The sequence below is a fragment of the Brassica oleracea genome, chromosome C1, assembly GCF_000695525.1.
Source record: "Brassica oleracea var. oleracea cultivar TO1000 chromosome C1, BOL, whole genome shotgun sequence".
In the NCBI taxonomy this organism is placed as follows: Eukaryota; Viridiplantae; Streptophyta; class Magnoliopsida; order Brassicales; family Brassicaceae; genus Brassica; species Brassica oleracea.
Window position 1 is genome coordinate 20,599,941 of NC_027748.1, and position 20,703 is coordinate 20,620,643.

The 20,703-nt window shown below is 33.0% G+C and overlaps 1 protein-coding gene and 1 pseudogene across 1 annotated transcript; one reads left to right on the forward strand and one right to left on the reverse strand.

Moving 5' to 3' along the window:
- Positions 1-7,705: 7,705 nt before the first annotated feature.
- LOC106327507 (actin-12-like) lies at positions 7,706-10,135 on the forward strand. Its single transcript, XM_013765670.1, has 5 exons — positions 7,706-7,895; positions 8,323-8,398; positions 8,480-8,873; positions 9,185-9,798; positions 9,895-10,135. The coding sequence occupies exons 2-5, from the start codon at positions 8,339-8,341 to the stop codon at positions 9,958-9,960; spliced, it is 1,134 nt and encodes a 377-aa protein (XP_013621124.1). The 5' UTR covers positions 7,706-7,895; positions 8,323-8,338; the 3' UTR covers positions 9,961-10,135.
- A 5,318-nt stretch (positions 10,136-15,453) lies between these two features.
- Positions 15,454-17,313, reverse strand: LOC106296533 (annotated as a pseudogene).
- Between the last annotated feature and the right edge of the window lie 3,390 nt (positions 17,314-20,703).

Below are 20,703 nucleotides of genomic sequence, written 5' to 3' on the forward strand. Positions count from 1 at the left end.
TTTTTATTTGTGAAAGTTGAAAACCAACCCAATTTATTTTTGTACTTTATAAAATTATGATATTATTTACAATAAATATTTTTTTACAAACTATTATGTAAACAAAAAATATAATTTAATTTATATAAATATTATATTTCACTAAAAAAATATTTTCGGTTATAATTGTTTAAGTAAAAAGTAAAAGGATCATTTTGTAAAAACAAATAGAGGAGGTGACATGACAAAAATATAGTTTCTCATTGGTCACCTATGTGTACACTCTATCTAAGGCTTATATCCTTTTTTTATTACTTGTTTGATATTTAATATTTAATTTTTAATATATTTTTGAACCATCGCGATAAATAAAAAACTTTTGAATTCTTAACTGGTTTCAAGATCCAATGATAATTAAATAACTCTATATACATAAATGATTTTATTTGGTAACAATCGCACAAAGAACAACAACTCCAAGCTTGTAAGACTTTGACATTACAGAATGTTAATAAAGCAGATTAACCGAGACCTCAGGTTTCATCTTGGAGAGGAGCGTCGTCTTTGATGCGCGGTGGTCTAACAATGATAGGTCCGTACTCTATAGCTTCTTCTGAGTTGAACCTTTTCAATCTGCTCAAATCTTTGAAGATCTGTATCATCATCATTGTTTAATTATTTTCATCATCAGCAGCATATGCACTCAGAGGTGTCAATTGTTATTATGACAACAAAACTAACCCTTTTCCGCAGGCTGTCCTGTATTTTTTGCTAGTTAGTTGAAGAGGTAATCTCTTATCCTTGAAAGCTCCTTTGCTTCATTTTGAATATCATCAGCCTGAAGGAATTTTGCAAGTGTATATATATAGCTTTACCATGTTACTATAAGAGAGGAAAAATATTTTTTATAGTCCATAGAGATAAGCGGCTTATAGCTGCACCAGCTGACCACGAGCTGCACCAGCAGGTGACTGGAGAGCGATCCTTAACAATGGCATCGCAAACCGTTGACCCTTTCACAGAAAACAATAATTCAACTTCAAGTTCCGCAGAGTCTAGCTAGCATATAAGATCAATTTGGTTTTCACATGCTTCAAAAGAAAGTGAAATTAAGAGTACCTTTTCAGCGGCAGCAGGAAGAAAACCTGCAAGGTTTTAGGCAAGCCCATTATGTAGGTGTACCTATAGGCACCATCTTCACCTGTGACCAACTCGCTTTCTCTGTACTGCAATAACACAAACCACAAAGTTAATGAACCCAGCACATTCAAAGGCAAGCCTATTCCAAAAGAAGAACATTGAGAAATACCTGGATTGCAAACTCTTGTGGATCCTGCCACAGAACTCCTATTCAAATTCTGATGCCCATTTGTCAAAAAGCCTGAACACAATTCCGACAAACAGTTGTAGTAACATTAAATAAATCACTTCACTCGTAAGGGACTAACCATATTCGATATAAAGACAGAAACTTTCAAAAAGATTCAGAAGAAAAAGGAAAATACTTGCAGATTGAGGCTTCGATTTAAAGACAGAAACTTTCGAAAAGATTCAGAAGAAAAAGAAACATACTTGCAGCTTGAGGCTTCAAGCCAGAGTAAAGCTTGATGCTACAGCTATAAAAAAACATATAAACAATCAGAATCATGTTATTTGCAGAGAGAGAGAAAGTGATTCCCATGAATTCACTACACTTCTTGATGTTTTTGGAGTCCAAAAACGTAGCAGGCGAGCAACAATGAACTGTGAAGATCTACCCAGTCAGAGAACATCGAAGGCGGATTGCGCAACAACATCAGAGGAAGACATTTTCGAAGGATCAATTAATTGAGAGTGATTGTGAAGATTCATCCCACTCGCAATCCTCTCCAATCATATATAAAAGGAAGGAAACGGAGAGGTCGAGAATGTTATTGGGTTGAATGAGAATCACATTAATTAAGAGAATTTAGTAGGATACGTTGAGCCTCGTTGAGCATTAAGGAAGGTAAAGAGTTTGAAAGAAAAAACTTCGGACTAAGTAGAGAGACAGTGAGGTTGAAGAACAGTCGAAGAACAGAGAAAAAAAAAACGTAAACGGTATGAGTGGTTTATTGATTACGTTTTGTAAATTATTATAACTTTTGGTGAAATCTTTTAATAACAAAAAAACTTGTTGGAGGAGAAAGAAGCGTTATCGGAGAAGGTAACTATTAGTGAATATACTGGGCCATTGTCCATTGACATCAACATTTGGACTCACAAAAAAAACGAAGCCCACCTTTTTTCAGACAATAGTGACGTGTGAAAATAAAATGTTCTGATTGGACGATTTTTTGTGCATACGTAGACATTCTAAGAGGAGCTTATATCTCCCTTTTAGTATAGTATATTCTAATATTTTATGAAAGTTTAAATTATATAGAGAAAAAGGAAGGTTACATAATCATGTGTTTAATTTTTGTTCATATAAACAAAGTATTTGATGTTAAAAAAAAATATTTGAAATGGCCCAAACGAAAATATTGTGGAAATATAACAAATATTATTGTTAGCCCCAATGCCCCAAAGAAATAGATTTGTACCGACGCAATATGTGTGTTCTATGACCAACCATTAAAAAAATCAGAAAAGGAAGAAAAATTATGTTCCGATGTTTCTTTTTCAAATGACAATTTCCATGGCAATTTGAAGCTCAAAAATCAAAAACTAAACCACTGCATTTGTTAGGAAAGTGGGCTTATTTTTCAGCCCAAATATTAACTTGTTACTGGAGCCAAATTAATTAAGAGCCGCGAAAATAGGGGAGAAATCGTGTGTTTAATAATTTATGGAAATAACCTTGATGAAAGAGAAAATCTTTGAAAAATCAGTGGCATATATAGTAAATAAAAGGGTACTGCGGGGGTTAAAAATAGGTGGGATTCTGCTTTAATAGTATAGATCTAACTGATTTATCTGTTTTCTGATTACAAAGGTAACGTGGTTTTTATTTACATTGGATCAAAATTTACAAAATCCATTTTTAATTGCATGAAAAATTATTATGTGTAATATTATGTGTAATAATAACATTATTATCATTATATATGAAATCAAATCATGAAAATTTAATGAAAAACATATAGCTTTATCAATTTAATTACTATTTGATCACTATACAAAATTGTAATTATACTCTGTTATTGAAAAAAATAACTGTTTAGGAATAAAGTACAAAATTAATGTGTGAAATGGCTATAACACAAGTGTATAGTTATGCAACATCACAAATTCAATACAATTAACAAAAATTTCTTACTAACCATTTAAAAAAAATATTTTACGCAAATATGATTACAAAAAAAATCACAAATATGATTACAAAAAAAACATAAATATGAAAAACTAAATTTATAAAAAAATGTAAAACAAAAAATATACTCACCCTTTGAAGGGGAGGTCGAAATCTAATCTAATCTATTAAAATTGAAGTACAAATTGGAATTGACTCTTACTTCACCTTAAATATTACAAGTCTATGCCACTGATCTAAACCATGTTAACACTTAAATCAAACCATCTAATTTTAATTTAAATTGCACTTCAACTAAACTACCGGCAATTTTAATTTAAATTGCACTTCAATAGTTCGGTCAATTTAAATTAATTTACCAAACAAATATATGATGTTTAACCTATACCATAAAATAATCATTAAGCAAGACAACTCACCTTTCACAAATAGATTTGTCCCATTCTCCTCTGGTTAAACAGTCCGTTAATTTTCAAAAGTCTTATATATATATATGATATACTAGGGCTGGCCCGCCCTACGGGCGGGATGATAATTTAAAAATAATGTAAGCCAGATTTTGATCCGCGTTTTGCAAGCGCTGAATATTTTATGATTACAAATTCTACATCTTAATAAATATTTTATTAATTTTTAAGAATTTTTTGTATTTAAAATATTTTTGCATTTAAATCAGTGTTTTTAAATTTGATCCGAACCCATGGTCAAACCGATTAATCCGGTGGTTCGATAATTCAATTTAGGTTTTTAAAATATCCATATATAAAAAATCACGAAAACCCGAAACTAAATCGATTGAACCGATAGATGGCCAATATGTAATATAATTTGATTTAAATTGTTATAGTTTCATAATTTGTCATCTTTTAATCCAAAAGATTATATGTATTTTCGTTATTTATAGGTTATGCTTTGACGTTTACTTTAATTTCTTTTAATATATTGTTTCTTTTCTTTCATTGATCATACATCCTTTGCTTTTAAATCCAATAGTTGCATTAACTTATGAGATCTTTGACTTCTTTTCTTCCCAACACACTCATTTTCTTGTCTTGGCCTTTTTTCTATCCTTGAGTTATTTTTTCCTTTTCATTTGCATGTTTCAGATCTGACTTCTTAGAGAAGAACGTAGAGAACCATTTACACATCACCACCGACGCTGTTTACATTTACCATATTTGCAACTGAGCACTGTCATTTATTCCGGACACCACCGTTGTCATTTCTTCCACCATCGCCATTATTGTCATATCTTCTTCTACCGACATAAGTATTCTATATTTAGATTTATTATAATTTCTGTTTATTTTCGTCTGTAATATTTTAATGATTTAAAATCATTTTATATTTTCTACTTTATTATTTTGTTAAGATTAGAATTTGGCCCAATTTAACAAAGTAGCTCAATTTATATTTGGAGTTAATTCTTAGTGGACTGGACTTTATAAAATAAAATAATGACAACAGAAAAAACGAAAACCCAGACAGAACACAAACAAAAATAAATGAAACGCATCATTTTTGTGAAAGGGGACAGGTGTAGCTTCTAGGATGCACGACTTTCCACGTGGCATCACAGGAGGGTCACTAACATCTTTATATATATGATATATTTTTAAGATTATATATACTGACATGATAACTAACATGGAACTCTTGATTTGTATAAAAAGTTTTTATATGTATACAACCAATCAATTGTCATATCGGTATGCATAGATTAGATAAGTGGAATATGAATCATATTTTCTGTATAAAAATAGCAGAACAAACTACACAATTAAACTTGGTTTGCCATTAAATCACGAATATAATGAAATTAACCAAAGTGATCTCACAAATATTTTTATTTATAACCTTAGCAAAATCTTGCGGAAAGATGAAATTTTGAATGTTATACTAAACAGGTATTCTTATACCTACATTCAAGGACATTCGAAATTCAATTCCTATTAACCAAAATAATATCATATTTACTAACACAATCTCCATATTCCTTTAGTATATTCCATATAACTTAACTAATATTCGATTAAGTAATCATATATAATTATTGCATGCTATTTTTTATTTAAAAAAAAATTGTCATCTTTTTAGTAACAAATCTAAATATTTTATCTTAAATAACCATATATTATCTATTCAAAACACAAAGAATAATAATTTTATGTTTTTAAAATAGTACTAGGTGTTTTCTTGCACCATGTGCAAGAAGGAATTTTTTAAATTTAACTTATATTTAAAAATACATTTTATTAAATATTATAGATTTTACTATTTTCTTACGAATATTTAATATAGATTTGATATATATTCAATTTGTATCAAACTAATAAAAATGATATAAAATTGTATAATTATCAAAAATGTAACCTACACAATATTTATAAAATTTGTAGATATATAAGAAACTAATAATCTTACGATTAGATATTTAATTTTTTTTTAAATTGTATAAATTTTGAAAGCTTTAGTAATACAAATTTTATAATTATACAAAAATAATAATATTTCGAAATTTGAAATTTTATTTATGAATATATATGTTTTATAGATGATGTATGAGCTATTACCATATTTAAAAAAAAAGTTTAACAAAAAGAAATATCAATATTAAATGTAATATATGAATAATTACCAAATTTTAATAAGTTTTCCAAAAATATTAATCAACATTAAATGAAATTATCCATGTCATATTTTTCTGGAAGCCATGTCATCAATTTCAGTAGCCATGTCATATTTGTTTTGTGAAATTGATTGTGAAAAGGACATGTGGCAAAATCATTTCGTAAATATAGTCTAGGGGATATTCTCGGTATAGAACGTGTAACTCAAGTTTTATATTCTCAATTAATCTTTGAAATTATAACTCTTTATCACGATTATCTAAATCACTCAATTCAATAGCTTAAAATATTAGCTAATTAAAATTTTCAAAAAGCTATACTTATTTTTTAATGTTTCTTTCAAAACATGTAGTTGTTTAAAAAAAATTCCAATATCAAAATTTTGCTGAATTAAATAATTTTAAATCAAAATATAATTTAATTTAATAAAAACCATAAGTATTCTTATTACTCTGATGTTACGTTTTAATTTTGTTAAAATAAAATGAATAAACATTGTAACACAAACTCTTCACTTATAAAAAATGTTTTGAAAACCGAACCGGACATTGATTCGGAATTGTAGTTGGGTCAATGGTCGGACGGGTCCAACCGAGTTTTAAATTTTAATTTAATTTTAAATTAGAACTATATATATATATATATATATAAGTATAATTATAAAATTATTTTGATAAAACTTATATCAATGTTATAATCTAAAAATGATAAGAAAATAAAATGAAACTTCAAAATAATATAAAAATATGATAAAACTAATTTATTTAGATATGTATTAAAATATGTGCATTTTATGATATCTTTTTTAAAGTTGAATTTTCTTAAACTTGAATTTGAAAAAAATGGATTTTAAAATCAAACTGAGTCACTAGTTTTAGCGAGTTTAACCAGTTTTTGACTAGATGTACCGATTAAACTCAAATATGGTTTTAACACAACCTAGAATCAGTTAGAATAGCGAATCATGGTCCGATCGGCCAGTTCGATTTTCAAAACACTGCTTATAAAGCTCAAAACGCTAAAAACACATCGAACAAGAAAAACAAATGTCAGAACTGAATAGCATATAAATCTATAAAATGAACTTAAACAATTAGATTGATTAATACGAAAAGGCTAAAAATATATTATAAAAACAAACACCCGTGCGTCCGCACGGATCAAAATCTAGTAATAGTTTTAAAACTTGATCCTGGTTAATTCACCGCATAATAAGAAAGCTCACGCATTACGCCTAGCATGGTTCCAAACAAGAAAATAAAGAAGGGTTGAGTGACAACTAGGGAAGTTTATATAATAAAATTTCATGCTTTCATTATTTTAGCTCCACCCATATCCCCATCATAATTACCACAGTTCTCCAGTGCGGCAGCGCCTACATCAGTACTCTCATTCACTCCTAGCCTTTTCAGTAATTTACTGTATCTTTTTTTTTTGACAACATTTACTGTATCTTGTCCCCTAATATCTTTCATTTGGATCGCTATCTTTATACAAACACTTGAATTTTGAAAAAAAAAAATATATATATATATATATATATATATTTCATTAAAAATATAAAGAAAATGAAATATAACATTTTCAGTATATCATTTTCTTTATATTAGCTTTAAAAGATAATCATGAAAAGAACATAAGGGAAAAAAAAGTTAATAATTAGGTTGAAGAATGACAAATTTCAAAGCGATGGTTTTTATTTAGTGAATGGCCTAAAATTATAAAAGGCCCAAAGCTTTCCTCTGACCCTATTCTTCCGGTAAACAGAGCCTGGAACCGTATTTTTCGGTCAGACGGGCGTTTCTCGACCCAAAAATAGGTGAGACGTGGCATTACAGGCTGAGATATCGTGCTCAGGTACAAAACTAACGGCTTAGGTCCGTTTTTTGTCAAACGATATTAAGGGCCAAAAGTTCCTTCCGTTTTCTAGACATTTTGAAAAACCCAATTCATAGGCACCCTTTTCAGAGAGCCTCTTTGTCCTCTTCTTCGTCTATACGTAAATTCATCAGGTAAATGTTATTTTTTATTTTGTTTATTAGTTTGGAAAATATATGTATTGTGAGAGAATTCGAAAATTCTTTTCGTGGATCATTTGGATTCGATGACCGGTCGAAGAATTTTTTTTTTTTCCAGTAATCGTAATGTTAGTGTGTTGATTATTAGAGAACTTTGGCGAACATGTTGGTATCTTTCTCTTTTTGCATCTCAAAAATCGAAGAAGTTTAAATATTTATATATGTAACTGGGCATAACTCTGGTCTGTAGATTTGGGCCAATGTGTTTGATTTTTTAATAGTGTTGGTTATGCGAATTAGGCTTTAACCCATTGGTGCTTTTTTAGAAAAAAAATCTGACCCCTTTTCTTGATTACGCGATGTTTAATATTTTCATATTTTAGATGTATAATTCTTTTTTCTCTTCTGCTCATGCGATCAGCTAAATATATTTGAAAATGGCGGATGGTGAAGATATTCAGCCCCTCGTTTGCGATAACGGGACCGGAATGGTCAAGGTAACTAAAACAAGATTTAAATGTTTTACCATATGTGATTAAGTTGAAAGTGAATCAATTAAACTTTCAACTTGCGTGTAGGCCGGTTTTGCTGGTGATGATGCTCCAAGAGCTGTATTCCCAAGTATCGTTGGCCGTCCACGTCACACGGGAGTGATGGTTGGAATGGGACAAAAGGATGCTTACGTTGGAGACGAGGCTCAGTCCAAACGTGGTATCTTAACTCTCAAATATCCAATCGAGCATGGTATTGTCAACAACTGGGATGACATGGAGAAGATTTGGCATCACACTTTCTACAATGAGCTCCGTGTCGCTCCTGAAGAACACCCGGTTCTGCTTACCGAAGCCCCGCTTAATCCAAAGGCAAATCGTGAGAAGATGACTCAGATCATGTTTGAGACGTTCAACGCTCCTGCTATGTATGTTGCGATTCAAGCCGTTCTATCCCTCTATGCCAGTGGCCGTACTACTGGTTAGTACACTCATAAGTCATAAACTCTTATGTTTCTTTCTTGAACAAGACTCTGTCTAAGTTGTTTTGCGTACAACACATCACAAATATTTTGCGTTGTTCTCAATGATACATCAAGAGATAGCTTGCTGGTTTGCGATAACTAGGCCTCGTGCATTCTGTTTTCTGTGAGTTCGGTTCGGTTTATTGAGTACAGAAAGATTGTTATAGTTTGGATTTAAATAAATCTCTATTTGGTTAGATTTATTATTTCTATAACTAGCTATAATTCTTCTATTGACTGGTCCTCTTTTGCATTTTCTTTTGCTTAGGTATTGTTTTGGACTCTGGAGATGGTGTGAGCCACACGGTTCCAATCTACGAGGGTTATGCTCTGCCACATGCAATCCTGCGTCTGGACCTTGCGGGTCGTGATCTGACTGACTACCTCATGAAAATTCTGACAGAGCGTGGTTACTCCTTCACCACAACTGCTGAGCGTGAAATCGTTAGAGACATGAAGGAGAAGCTCTCTTACATTGCCTTGGACTACGAGCAAGAGCTCGAAACTTCCAACACCAGTTCCTCGGTCGAGAAGAGCTTTGAGCTGCCAGACGGTCAAGTGATAACCATTGGGGCAGAGCGTTTCCGGTGCCCTGAAGTCCTGTTCCAGCCATCGATGATCGGAATGGAAAATCCGGGAATCCATGAAACTACTTACAACTCAATCATGAAATGTGATGTGGATATCAGGAAGGATCTTTACGGTAACATTGTGCTTAGTGGTGGAACCACAATGTTCGGTGGGATTGGTGATAGGATGAGTAAAGAGATCACCGCCTTGGCTCCGAGTAGTATGAAGATCAAAGTGGTGGCTCCACCTGAAAGGAAGTACAGTGTCTGGATTGGTGGCTCTATCTTGGCTTCACTCAGCACTTTCCAGCAGGTAATTCACATACAAATCTTACATCATAGTCCATTGTTTGTGTTTATGTGTATAATTTGTGATAAATTGTTACACAAATATGTTTTAAATTTGCAGATGTGGATTGCAAAGGCTGAGTATGACGAATCTGGACCGTCCATTGTCCACAGAAAGTGCTTCTGATCACAGCCACCAAGTGATACAAATGCGATAAAAAGTTTGATATCATTCTTTTCACGCTGAAGCCAGTTGTCATCATTCCTAACCTCTGAGTTTTTGTTATTCTTCTTCCTCATTGTTTATTACTATATAATCTTGCTTTTGAAGTAAATAAAGTCAAAAACAGATCAGCCATTCACAGAGTGTTTATTATTATTTATATTTTATACATATTGGTATACACACATTATCATCTTCTCAGTTTTCTCTCTCTCAGCTGTGTTATACCGACCGCGACTTCATATCAAGTGTATTTAGTTTGTGCTCTCACCAAGCAATGAGACGTTATGCTTACTTTTGCCTCTCATCTTCTTTTTTGCTAGATCTTGACCCTTCCTTTTATCACAACACAAAGGTGGGTTTATATCTGTGTTCTCATCATCTTCAGGACCTATATTTTCTTTCATACGACTCCCAGATTCCTCGTTTGAGTCGATCTTTAACGGCTGAGGAAAGTGGCCAGTTTCATTAGAAGGAAACCAGTGTTTTGATCTCTTTCTTATTCTCAATGTACTTGGTGAAGCTGGAATTGGATTTCCTATAGACTGAGGATTCATTCTCTGACTTAGAAAGAGATAGAGACTTGCGTCTAAAGCTACCGAAACCTCATATTTTCAATGTGGCACATTAATTTTTTTTTTTCATTTTATGCTTTATAACCACTTTGTAACTCCATTTTTATTCAATCGGATTTTAACACATGAAAACACTATCTCATAGTGCTCATGTTGGAACTCGTTTTTGACAAAGTGGTGTGGACCATTTTTCCGATGGGTTTTTCGACAGAGACGTCTGTCGGAAGAACCGGAATTTGGGCACGATGTAATCGTCACCGTGAACACTATGAGTTAGTGTATTTGTTGGTCAAAATCGGAGTTGTTTTGAATGAGAAATAGAGATCCAAAGTAGATGATTTACAAAGCTTGTAAAGCTTTAGAGTTGGCTAAGTATAAAAATTAACAAATGTTTCACTTTGAGTATTTGAATTTTGATTTGAGCTTGGATTTGTTAATGAGACATTGTCTATTAACATATCATTATAAACTTTATTTAAGATGATCTTTTGTGTTTGTTTAGACACAAGAAAGCAAATTCATTTAAATAAATATATTATTGTTTCTAAACAAAATATATTTATATTGCCGTTAGTTGCTATCAAAAGAGTCAATGGAGAATCATATCTTCATTATGACATTGATATCTGAATTAACTCTCCATAAAAATAACTCACAAAACTAATTTATACATCATGAGTTTCTTTTGTTTTTTTTTTTTGATAATCCAGGGTTCCCCGCTTCGCGGATCATTCCTCTGGGCCCGGTTAGACAGCGGTCCACTTCACCCGGGAGGGCTTAAACCTGGGCTGGGGACAAGACCCAACACCCAGTACCGCATTTGATGACAGGATGGGCAGTTCCCTTCCGTCTGGCATCGAACCCGGGAGCATGACAATTGGCCTCCAAGGCCCTTACAAAACGAGCTACCACATCACGAACGTCAGTTTCTTTTGTTGAAACTATAAAGGTGACAATGTTAATACTCATTCAGTACAGGTTCATAGAACAAGTATAGTAAAAAGAATTCTCCCACTTGAATATTTGATTCTTTATTTATTTATTTCTTTTTTGTGTCTTCTCTTCATTTTTTGTGTCTTCTCTTAATTTCTTTTTTCGAGTATGAGAGTATACACAAAACTAGTTTCGCCAGGTTTCTGATAGAGTGACGCAAATCTGAAGATTTTTTGCAGTTGTATCTTGGGACTCATTAAGTTATCGAACCGTCGCACTACATGACATATTTTGAGTTAAAGAAAGATATAATATCTCGCCTCTGCAGTTGAATCATCTTTTTCTTAATTTTTGGTATAATTTTATCAAATTTATTATTTACAATATTCAGTTCTCCGTAGTTTATATAATACGGTCCCATCAGTCTTAACTCAAAATACCTGTTTATTGTTTTGCACTGACCGGACTGATTATTGTAAAAGTTTTTTTTTTAAGAACAGGTTGATTGATATTTTCTAAAAAGGTGTTGGAATCGGATTGGGCCTCGATTGCTCTCGGTGTCAGCGTTAAAGTCATATTCTTGCTCTTACGTTTTTATTTTGCAGGATCTATTGGTTTATTTTTATATATTTCTGCAATTTACGTTTCTGTATTGATATTTCTAAACGGGATTTCAATCAGATTCGGTTAAAAGTCTTTAAAAATATATAAATCGTTTTCTTTAACCTCGTCGTTTTCTTTTGTTTAACGTCAAGCGTAAAAAGAAATTTTTTTTTTACTGCTGTCTTTTATTTGTCAAAGGTTGATTTGCGTAGTGGTTCAATTATTTGGTTTACCCGGTTTACGTTCCTGGTTTAATTTAATTTCCAACCAGCAATCAATCGTTTCTTTGTTATTGATATTATCATTTGCATATCGTTACTAGTGGTAAAGTAAGTAATATTATTTTATAAGTTGACCTTTTAATATCTTGTGTCTGTGTGTTTGATTTGACGTTCAATCGATTTGTTATTACGTAAAATTTGATCGTTTGCGTAACGTTACGGTCTCAGAATTTATTTTTCTGATTTTTTTATTGAATTAATCGGATATTTTTTAAAAAAAATTGTTGAACTTATTTGTGAGTGTTATTGAAATAAACTAATTTGTATCTTAGTCTTTGTGAGCAGATTTGAAAATCAACGATGAGTTACAACACAAATATATTGATCATTGATAGATCAAGTGGTGTGATCATCAATGGATTAAATGAGTCGACGCCTCAAATTAAGTTTGAGAGTGGTCTGCCATTTATGATTTCATTTGCTATGAAAACTGAGATGTCTGCTGAAAATAATCAGAGCATTCAGATTGAAAATGACATGTGTGCTATGGTCACAGAAGTTAATACGATTGAGAATAATTTAAAAGACTGGTGGTATGACACAGGTGCCACCACTCACATATGCATTGATAAGAACATGTTTAGTACCTATCAAAAATGCAATGATGAGGAGCGGTTGTTAATGAGTAACACCGGCTCGTCCGTTATTGAAGGTTGTGGCAAAGTGAAACTTGCGCTAACTTTTGGACAAGAGATAATTCTCAAAAATGTGAAATATGTCCCAGATATGCGAAAGAATCTTATTTCCGGTTCGCTACTAAGCAAAGCTGGATTTGTAGTAACTTTCGAGTCTGATAAACTTGTGCTAAAGAAAAATGATATTTTCTTGGGCAAAGGATTTGTTGAGGATGGACTGGTCAAAATGTGTATTAAGACAGTCTTATTCACAAATGAACCAAATGCTTATTTGGTTGAACCGTTCAAAGTTTGGCATGAAAGATTAGGGCATGTAAATTATAAATCAAGCTTTGCTTATCATATAAAGTTGTTGGCAAGAAGCCAAATGTATTTAGTGATAGTTATCACAATGTGATTTTTTTTAACTAAAAAAAAAAAAACCTAGTGTCATACACTTATTTTTTTTTGTACAATGATTAATTGTATGTTGAATAAAGATGACAAAAATCATTAGACAATTGATCTCGACTAATCTCAAGAGATTATGTTTATTATGATGACAACCTAGGATCCTTATATTAAAGGTGTGTCATGAGATCATATTGTATATCATCAAGAGGAATGAGTTAGCCTGTGAATTAAGATAAGGTTTGGCGGTAACTCTACCTAACTGACTGGAGATCCCAAGAAATAGGTTCAAGGAGACAACTAAGTCAAACTAAATCTGCCCAAAGCACTGTAAGACTTCGGTCTATACCCAGTTCCCAGAATGAGTAAACAATGCTACATGTAAGGAACAGAGGATAAGCATTTGCTTTTAATGATTTGTCCATAGCTTTGACATATGAATGGAGTAGTACATGATATTCCTCTAAACAAAGCAATGGCAAATCATCTTGTGAGTGTGAAATGGGGCCGTTTCTAGGAGAATGAAGGAAATGCTATATTCTCCAAGTTCACTCATGATTACCAAGAATGTTCAGGGCCAAAATGAACACAATAGAGAAATTAGTTTTGTGAGAGAATGAAGCTGTGTTATAGCTATTGTCTCGGTTTACACCAAAGTTCGGGGGGTTCAAGACATCATGGCCACCTCCTGAGACACAAGAAAGCAAATTCATTTAAATAAATATATTATTGTTTCTAAACAAAATATATTTATATTGCCGTTAGTTGCTATCAAAAGAGTCAATGGAGAATCATATCTTCATTATGACATTGATATCTGAATTAACTCTCCATAAAAACACCACGTCGGTTTCTTTTGTTGAAACTATAAATGTGACAATGTTAATACTCATTCAGTACAGGTTCATAGAACAAGTATAGTAAAAAGAATTCTCCCACTTGAATATTTGATTCTTTATTTATTTATTTCTTTTTTGTGTCTTCTCTTCATTTTTTTTCAAGTAGAGTATACGCAAAACTAGTTTCGCCTGGCTTCTGATATAGTGACGCAAATCAGAAGATTTTTTGCAGTTGTATCTTGGGACTCATTAAGTTATCGAACCGTCGCACTACATGACATATTTTGAGTTAAAGAAAGATATAATATCTCGCCTCTGCAGTTGAATCATCTTTTTCTCAATCTTTGATATAATTTTATCAAATTTATTATTTACAATATTCAGTTCTCCGTAATTTATATAATACGGTCCCATCAGCTCACACTAAGGAATCTATTGTTTCCAAAATCATTCATTCCCACAATCGACTTACCCGGAAAAGACACTGAAATATTGGCCATAGTCATTTATCCAAACAATTCCAACGGTTGTGAGACGAATAGTATGAACGTTTTATTTGTGCTTGATTTACATGATTAGTTTTATATCTAACGTTGGCAATGATCAAATGGTTTCTTAATGTAACTTACTGTAATCAAAAGTATATTAAAACAGATTCATAGACAAAGAGCTATGCGGTAAATCACTAGAAGACGATTCTTGAATGGAGCAAGCAAGCCATCTGTTTCCTCAATAATTTTCATTAGATTCAATATAACTTTTTCTACTCAAAGAAGTTAATAAGAGAAGAAGAGAAAATGAGATTCTCACGAATCAAAAATAATATAGAATCAAGAATAATATAGACATCTCATTTGCTAGTGTTAATCACTTGTTTGATCGTTGATTACACAACTTGCTTAAATAATAAATTTTTTGAGGACTAACAACAGATTATCTGACGTGTTTTCGGATTTTAGATCAATGTTAGTTTAACTTCAAAGTTCTTCCACCTTCTATAAACATATTGAAGAGTCTGCTATTATTATACTAGTAACTGGAAACCAAACTATATTCACCATTTTAGTGATAAATGGTTATTGCAAACCAGAGAGTGAAAAAAATATTATGTTTCGACAGAACCATGATAAATTCCAATAGCCTCTGTTTCTAGTTATAGTCTTTGAGAGTCACTTAGAATAATTAAACAAACTTTTTATTTAATAAAAAGTTATTGACTTATTAATCAATTATGTGAAAAGTAAAGATGGAGATAATAATCGAAGCAAAAAACAACAATTGCGGATTCAAATGGCCATAAGTAACAAGAGCCATGCTTTAAAAGAGAATTTTCAGATTTTTGGAATCTTCGATGTTGACTGAGCTGCTTCTTGTGGCTTCATCTTTGAGAGGAAGTTGGAGAGACCATTGGTTAATGCAGAAGTTGTGATCAAGGAAGCTCTCAGCAAACCAACTGCCTGCAACAAAGGTATATTCAATAGAAGAACCAAAAATAAAATTATTAAGTAAAGAAAATAGGATATAAAAAGAAGATGTAAAAGCATACCTCTGCCTTGCTAATGTTAATCACTTGCTCATCGATATCACTGATGTTCATCTGCAACTTGCTTGGTAATGAGATTGTTGATGATGTGCTCATCGGTGTGATAAACAGATCATCTGACACTATGAAATTTGTTTCTCCCTTAACAAATCCAACCCCAGCGTAACTACTTGTGTTTGAATGCATTGGGGTGAACTTCACAATCCGTTCACCATTAAAAAGCACATCTTTCTTAATCTCTCTGGAGAACTTGCAATTTGAACTCGGATATCCGTTGCGGGGGACCAAACATTCATATTCTGAATCTTCTTCCTGAATGACAATATCAAGCAGTTGAGCCCTGAACTTATAATAGTAAGGAAGCACACATTCGGAAACTGTGGCTTCTTTCTGCTTCTCAAAGCTCAAATTATTCACGCTTCTGCTCAGATTTCCAACGCAGCCGATATTCACAATGCCAACAGAAAGGTCCCAGGCAAACTCAAGCGGTACAGCAAGAAAAGTGAATAGAAGATCAATGAAATCTTCTCTGCACTCCGCATAAAGAATCATCTTGTCGGTCTTTCTTATATAAACTTTAATAGCTACAAATTTGTCTGCATCTCCTGCAACAGCATTTTCTTGCACCAGTGGTGTCAGCGCTTTACGTTTCCTTGTCGTACAATGTTTCCTAAGGAATGTGTCAGTCAAAGGAGCTTCTGAAGTGAATAAACAACCCAGCAAAGTTAGCACCTGCATTCAGATAAATAAACAGGTTAGAAAAAAGACATACAGAAACGGTAAAATTAAAGATATTCAAGTACCTCTTCAGAACCAACATCAATGACCATTTCTTGCAGCTTATCAAAACAAGCATAACCAAGATCGTTGAGGATATTCAGGACAAGACCAATCGAGTTCAATGACACTTTCAGATCATCGGTGATAATAAATGACGTTCTGCAACTAGGGAATACTCTATCAGCTTGCACTCCTTCTTGAACCGGAATGGAACGATTCATCGAGGTTCCACAATAACGACAACTTGAGGTACTAATGTTGCTGTATACCTTACAGCAAGAATCATTGGACATAAAATACGGGCAGATAAAGAACCCTGTCGCCGCGGTGTCATCTATGTTCAGCTTTAGATTTCCGCCATAACTCTCCCTGACACTCCGTGGATACAGCAACTGATTCTTGCAAGCCTGTGTCTCGAAATGATCAACGCTCATGTCTGAAACACTTTTGTAAAGCTTGTGGAAACAGCCAACAATGGGAGATTGAGGAGTTTGATGCTTCTCCAGCAACCTAACAATGGTAACCATAGGAAGTGTAAGAATACTACAAAGTACATCGACAAAATCTTTCCCAACTTCAGCAATACAACTTTGTTTTTCTCCTCGACAATGAGAAGTCTCAGACTAAACTTGGGTTTCGCAGCAGAATTTGCCATCAGAAGAAAAGTGAAAGTTAAAAGAGAAATAAAAGGGAAAAGTAGACTAGTAGTTGTGTATATTAAGTATCAAATTTGAATGTTACAGGAACTTAGGGTTACACCTCTATGTATATAACCATGAAGAGTCAGTGAAACCACACAACGGTAGAAACGTTTGCGTGTTCCCATGAATGTATGAATGTGAATACATGTCCCAAGGACAAGTGTGTGTATATTTCCTAGAAAAGGTCAAATCCCTGTTCGAAAACGCGGCCGCCTAGGCGTTGCTCGGAGTCCAACCGCCGCGATTATGACCTGATCGGTCACACTAGGCGCTGGACCGCGTTAACACGCTTTGACCGCGTATTATCTGCGTTGACCGCGTAATATTACCAGTCTTAAACGCTTAAAACTTAAAAAAAATTGAAACAACAGGTTTATGGAAACCCAATTGCAAGTTATAATGATGGCAACTCTAAATGAGTATTTATAGGCGTCTTTAGCATCACCCCCTCCTTGTGTTTAACCGATGTGGGACTTTGTTTCATAGGTGTTTTTTTTAAAAAAAAATTTAATTAAAAACACTTTATTGGTGGATCGATCCCTGTACCTCATAAGAGGTTGACAGCATCAAACACCAATAGACCACAACGTCTTTTGACATATGTACATATACTGACACATATATAAACATTATTGTAATAAAAATATGACATTAACAATAACTTTTGTTAAACCAATAAATTAAAACTTCAATAATATACAAAAAACTATTACATTCTAATATATTTATATTATATATTTAATTTAAATATTATTATAAATATAATAATAATAATAAAAACTAGTCCCCGCGTATACCCCGATTAATCCCCGATTTTTCGATAACTCGCTAGGCCCGGGGTCACCGCCCGACTAGCGCCTAGCGTAGTTTCGAACAGGGGGTCAAATGTATATATAGTTACAGATTCCCGAGAAAATGCACCTCGTTTCGAAGAGTGGTGTTGTGATTGATAGAATTAAATTAAGTATTGTCCAGCGAAAATTCTGTGAATCAATACTTAATTTAATTTTATCAATCACAACAAACCTCTTCCAAAAAATATTCAAGCTTAAAGAAATGTAATGTAAGCTATAAAATAATTTCGAAGGTCTTATGCCAGAGATTAAAGAAAGTGCTACCAGGCTTGATTTCAGAGATCCAGTCAGCCTTTGTTGCTGGAAGACAGATTTCAGACAATATTATGATTGCCCAAGAAATGTTTCACGCGCTGCGGACTAAACCAAGTGGTCGCAGTAAAAGGATGGCTATTAAGACGGACATGAGCAAAGCATATGACAGAATGGAGTGGTCATTCATTGAAGCCGTCATGCGCAAAATGGGATTCTCAGAGACGTGGATAACCTGGATAATGCGATGCATTACGTCGGTAAAATATAAGGTGCTTATGAATGGTCAACCAAGAGGAAATATCGTTCCTGGTAGAGGCTTAAGACAAGGAGATCCTTTGTCTCCTTTCATTTTTATTCTATGCACGGAAGCGCTCGCTAGCCTTCTTAATCATGCAGAGAATCAAGGGAAGATAACGGGGATGCGTGTCACACGCGCGTGCCCCTCGGTATCTCACCTTCTCTTTGCTGATGATAGCCTTTTCTTCTGTAAGGCGGAGCCCCGTGAATGTGAAGAAGTAATGAAAGTAGTCAGGAAATATGGTAAAGCTTCTGGCCAATGTATCAACTTCGAGAAGTCGTCCTTACTCTTTGGTAAGCGGATTAATTTTCCCTGGATAATTTGGTATATCTGGAAAGCTAGGAATGATAAACTATTCAAGGGGATAGATAGAGATCCTTTGGAGTTAGTCCGCTATGAAGAGAGTGAATGTCAGGCTTGGTTTGCTGCGAACGATCACAACCTATGGTACAAGAGACTAATATAGGGAACCCTCAAGTCATAAGCTTGGGTAATATTTGCTTGCTGGATGGATCTTGGACAACATCTGCCAACTTCAGTGGACTTGGATGGGTTTGGATGGACAATACGGGAAATACTCAGCTCATGGGGATGAAGAATCTTCCTCGACGTGAATCAGCCTTGCATTCGGAAGTAGAAGCGCTACGGTGGGCAATGGAGAATATGCTACAGCACTCAACATGCCAGCGCTTTGGGACGGATTGTAAGGAGCTGATCGCAATGTTAGATGATCCTCATGCGTGGCCTAGCTTTGCGACGGAATTGGAGAGGATAGAGACGCTACGTATATGCTTCCCGGAGTTTAGCATCACTCATGTTCCACGAGCGAGAAATCAATTTTCAGACTTTTTAGCTAAGAATGCTAGATCCTTCCATAGGGAGTTACTTTTCATTGGTTGTTCTATTCCGGTCTGGTTACCCAGACCACCTCAAGCCTGAGTAATAGAATGGCCGTTCGATGTCAAAAAAAAAAAAATATTTAAGCTTTCTTTACATCTTTATCAGACTACAAAAATAAAAGATATCTATTAATTTTTAAATTTTTTACTTATTTAACATGACTTTTAAATATCAAATCCCAAATTGATATTTATTTTAAATAATTTAAATAATTTTCAAAAAGAAATTTTTTGAGCAAGATAATATATATTAGAAAAGGAAACTAAAAACACTTCTTTATTATAAACCAATTTTGATCAAATAATTACAAAAAAAAATTTAACTAGAATAACTCTAAATAATTTTAATAAACTAGAAGTATTATACTTTACCATATTGAAAAATATTTGTTTTTTCTTAATATTTTACTTTGGTTTTAATTAAACTAGGATTCAAACCCATAGTAAATTTAAAATATAATTTATAATGATATGTTTGTAAATTATCTTTGAAAATTAGGTTAAAATCAATGTATTATATAATACATAATCATTGAATAAGACGAAATAAGTTATTTCGAATGCTATGTTTGAAATGATCGTTGAGTTTGTTACAGATTTGATCACTGAAATTAAAATATTTTGCTGGAATTTTATGATTCCAGTATAAACTCAAGAAGTTTAGTGGATTTGTAACCTTGTAATGAACTAATATTTATAGAAAAATTTACACATCTAATATGGTGTATCCCAAATGATTTTATTCTATTGATTCTTGCCACTAGTTATCTCTTTGCCGCTAAATATATATTTGCATCTCTAATTAAACTATAAATTTTACCAACAACCCTAACAATATTCTCATAATATTCAAGGAAATTAACATTTAAAGTTATATAACTGGCCAACGAAAGGGTGAGTATCCTAATTTAATGAGTATTCAATATTGTTATAAAACATTAATTAGGTAGTGACCCGTGCGCAGAGTGAGATCCTTATTTTAAACTTATAAAAAAAATTTTATGTTACATAAAATATTTTTATTAGAATTTAATTTTTTTTCTATTACATAATAGTGATTCACAAATTTTACTTTGTGTTAGACAATATTGTTGTTGTACATTTATTTATTCGGCCAAAGG

Bases quoted from the DNA above. Each gene is read 5' to 3' on its own strand.
- LOC106327507 (XM_013765670.1), top strand. From the start codon at position 8,339: ATGGCGGATGGTGAAGATATTCAGCCCCTCGTTTGCGATAACGGGACC. The intron at 8,399-8,479 runs GTAACTAAAACA...ACTTGCGTGTAG, and splicing joins ACGGGACCGGAATGGTCAAG to GCCGGTTTTGCTGGTGATGA. The intron at 9,799-9,894 runs GTAATTCACATA...TTAAATTTGCAG, and splicing joins CACTCAGCACTTTCCAGCAG to ATGTGGATTGCAAAGGCTGA.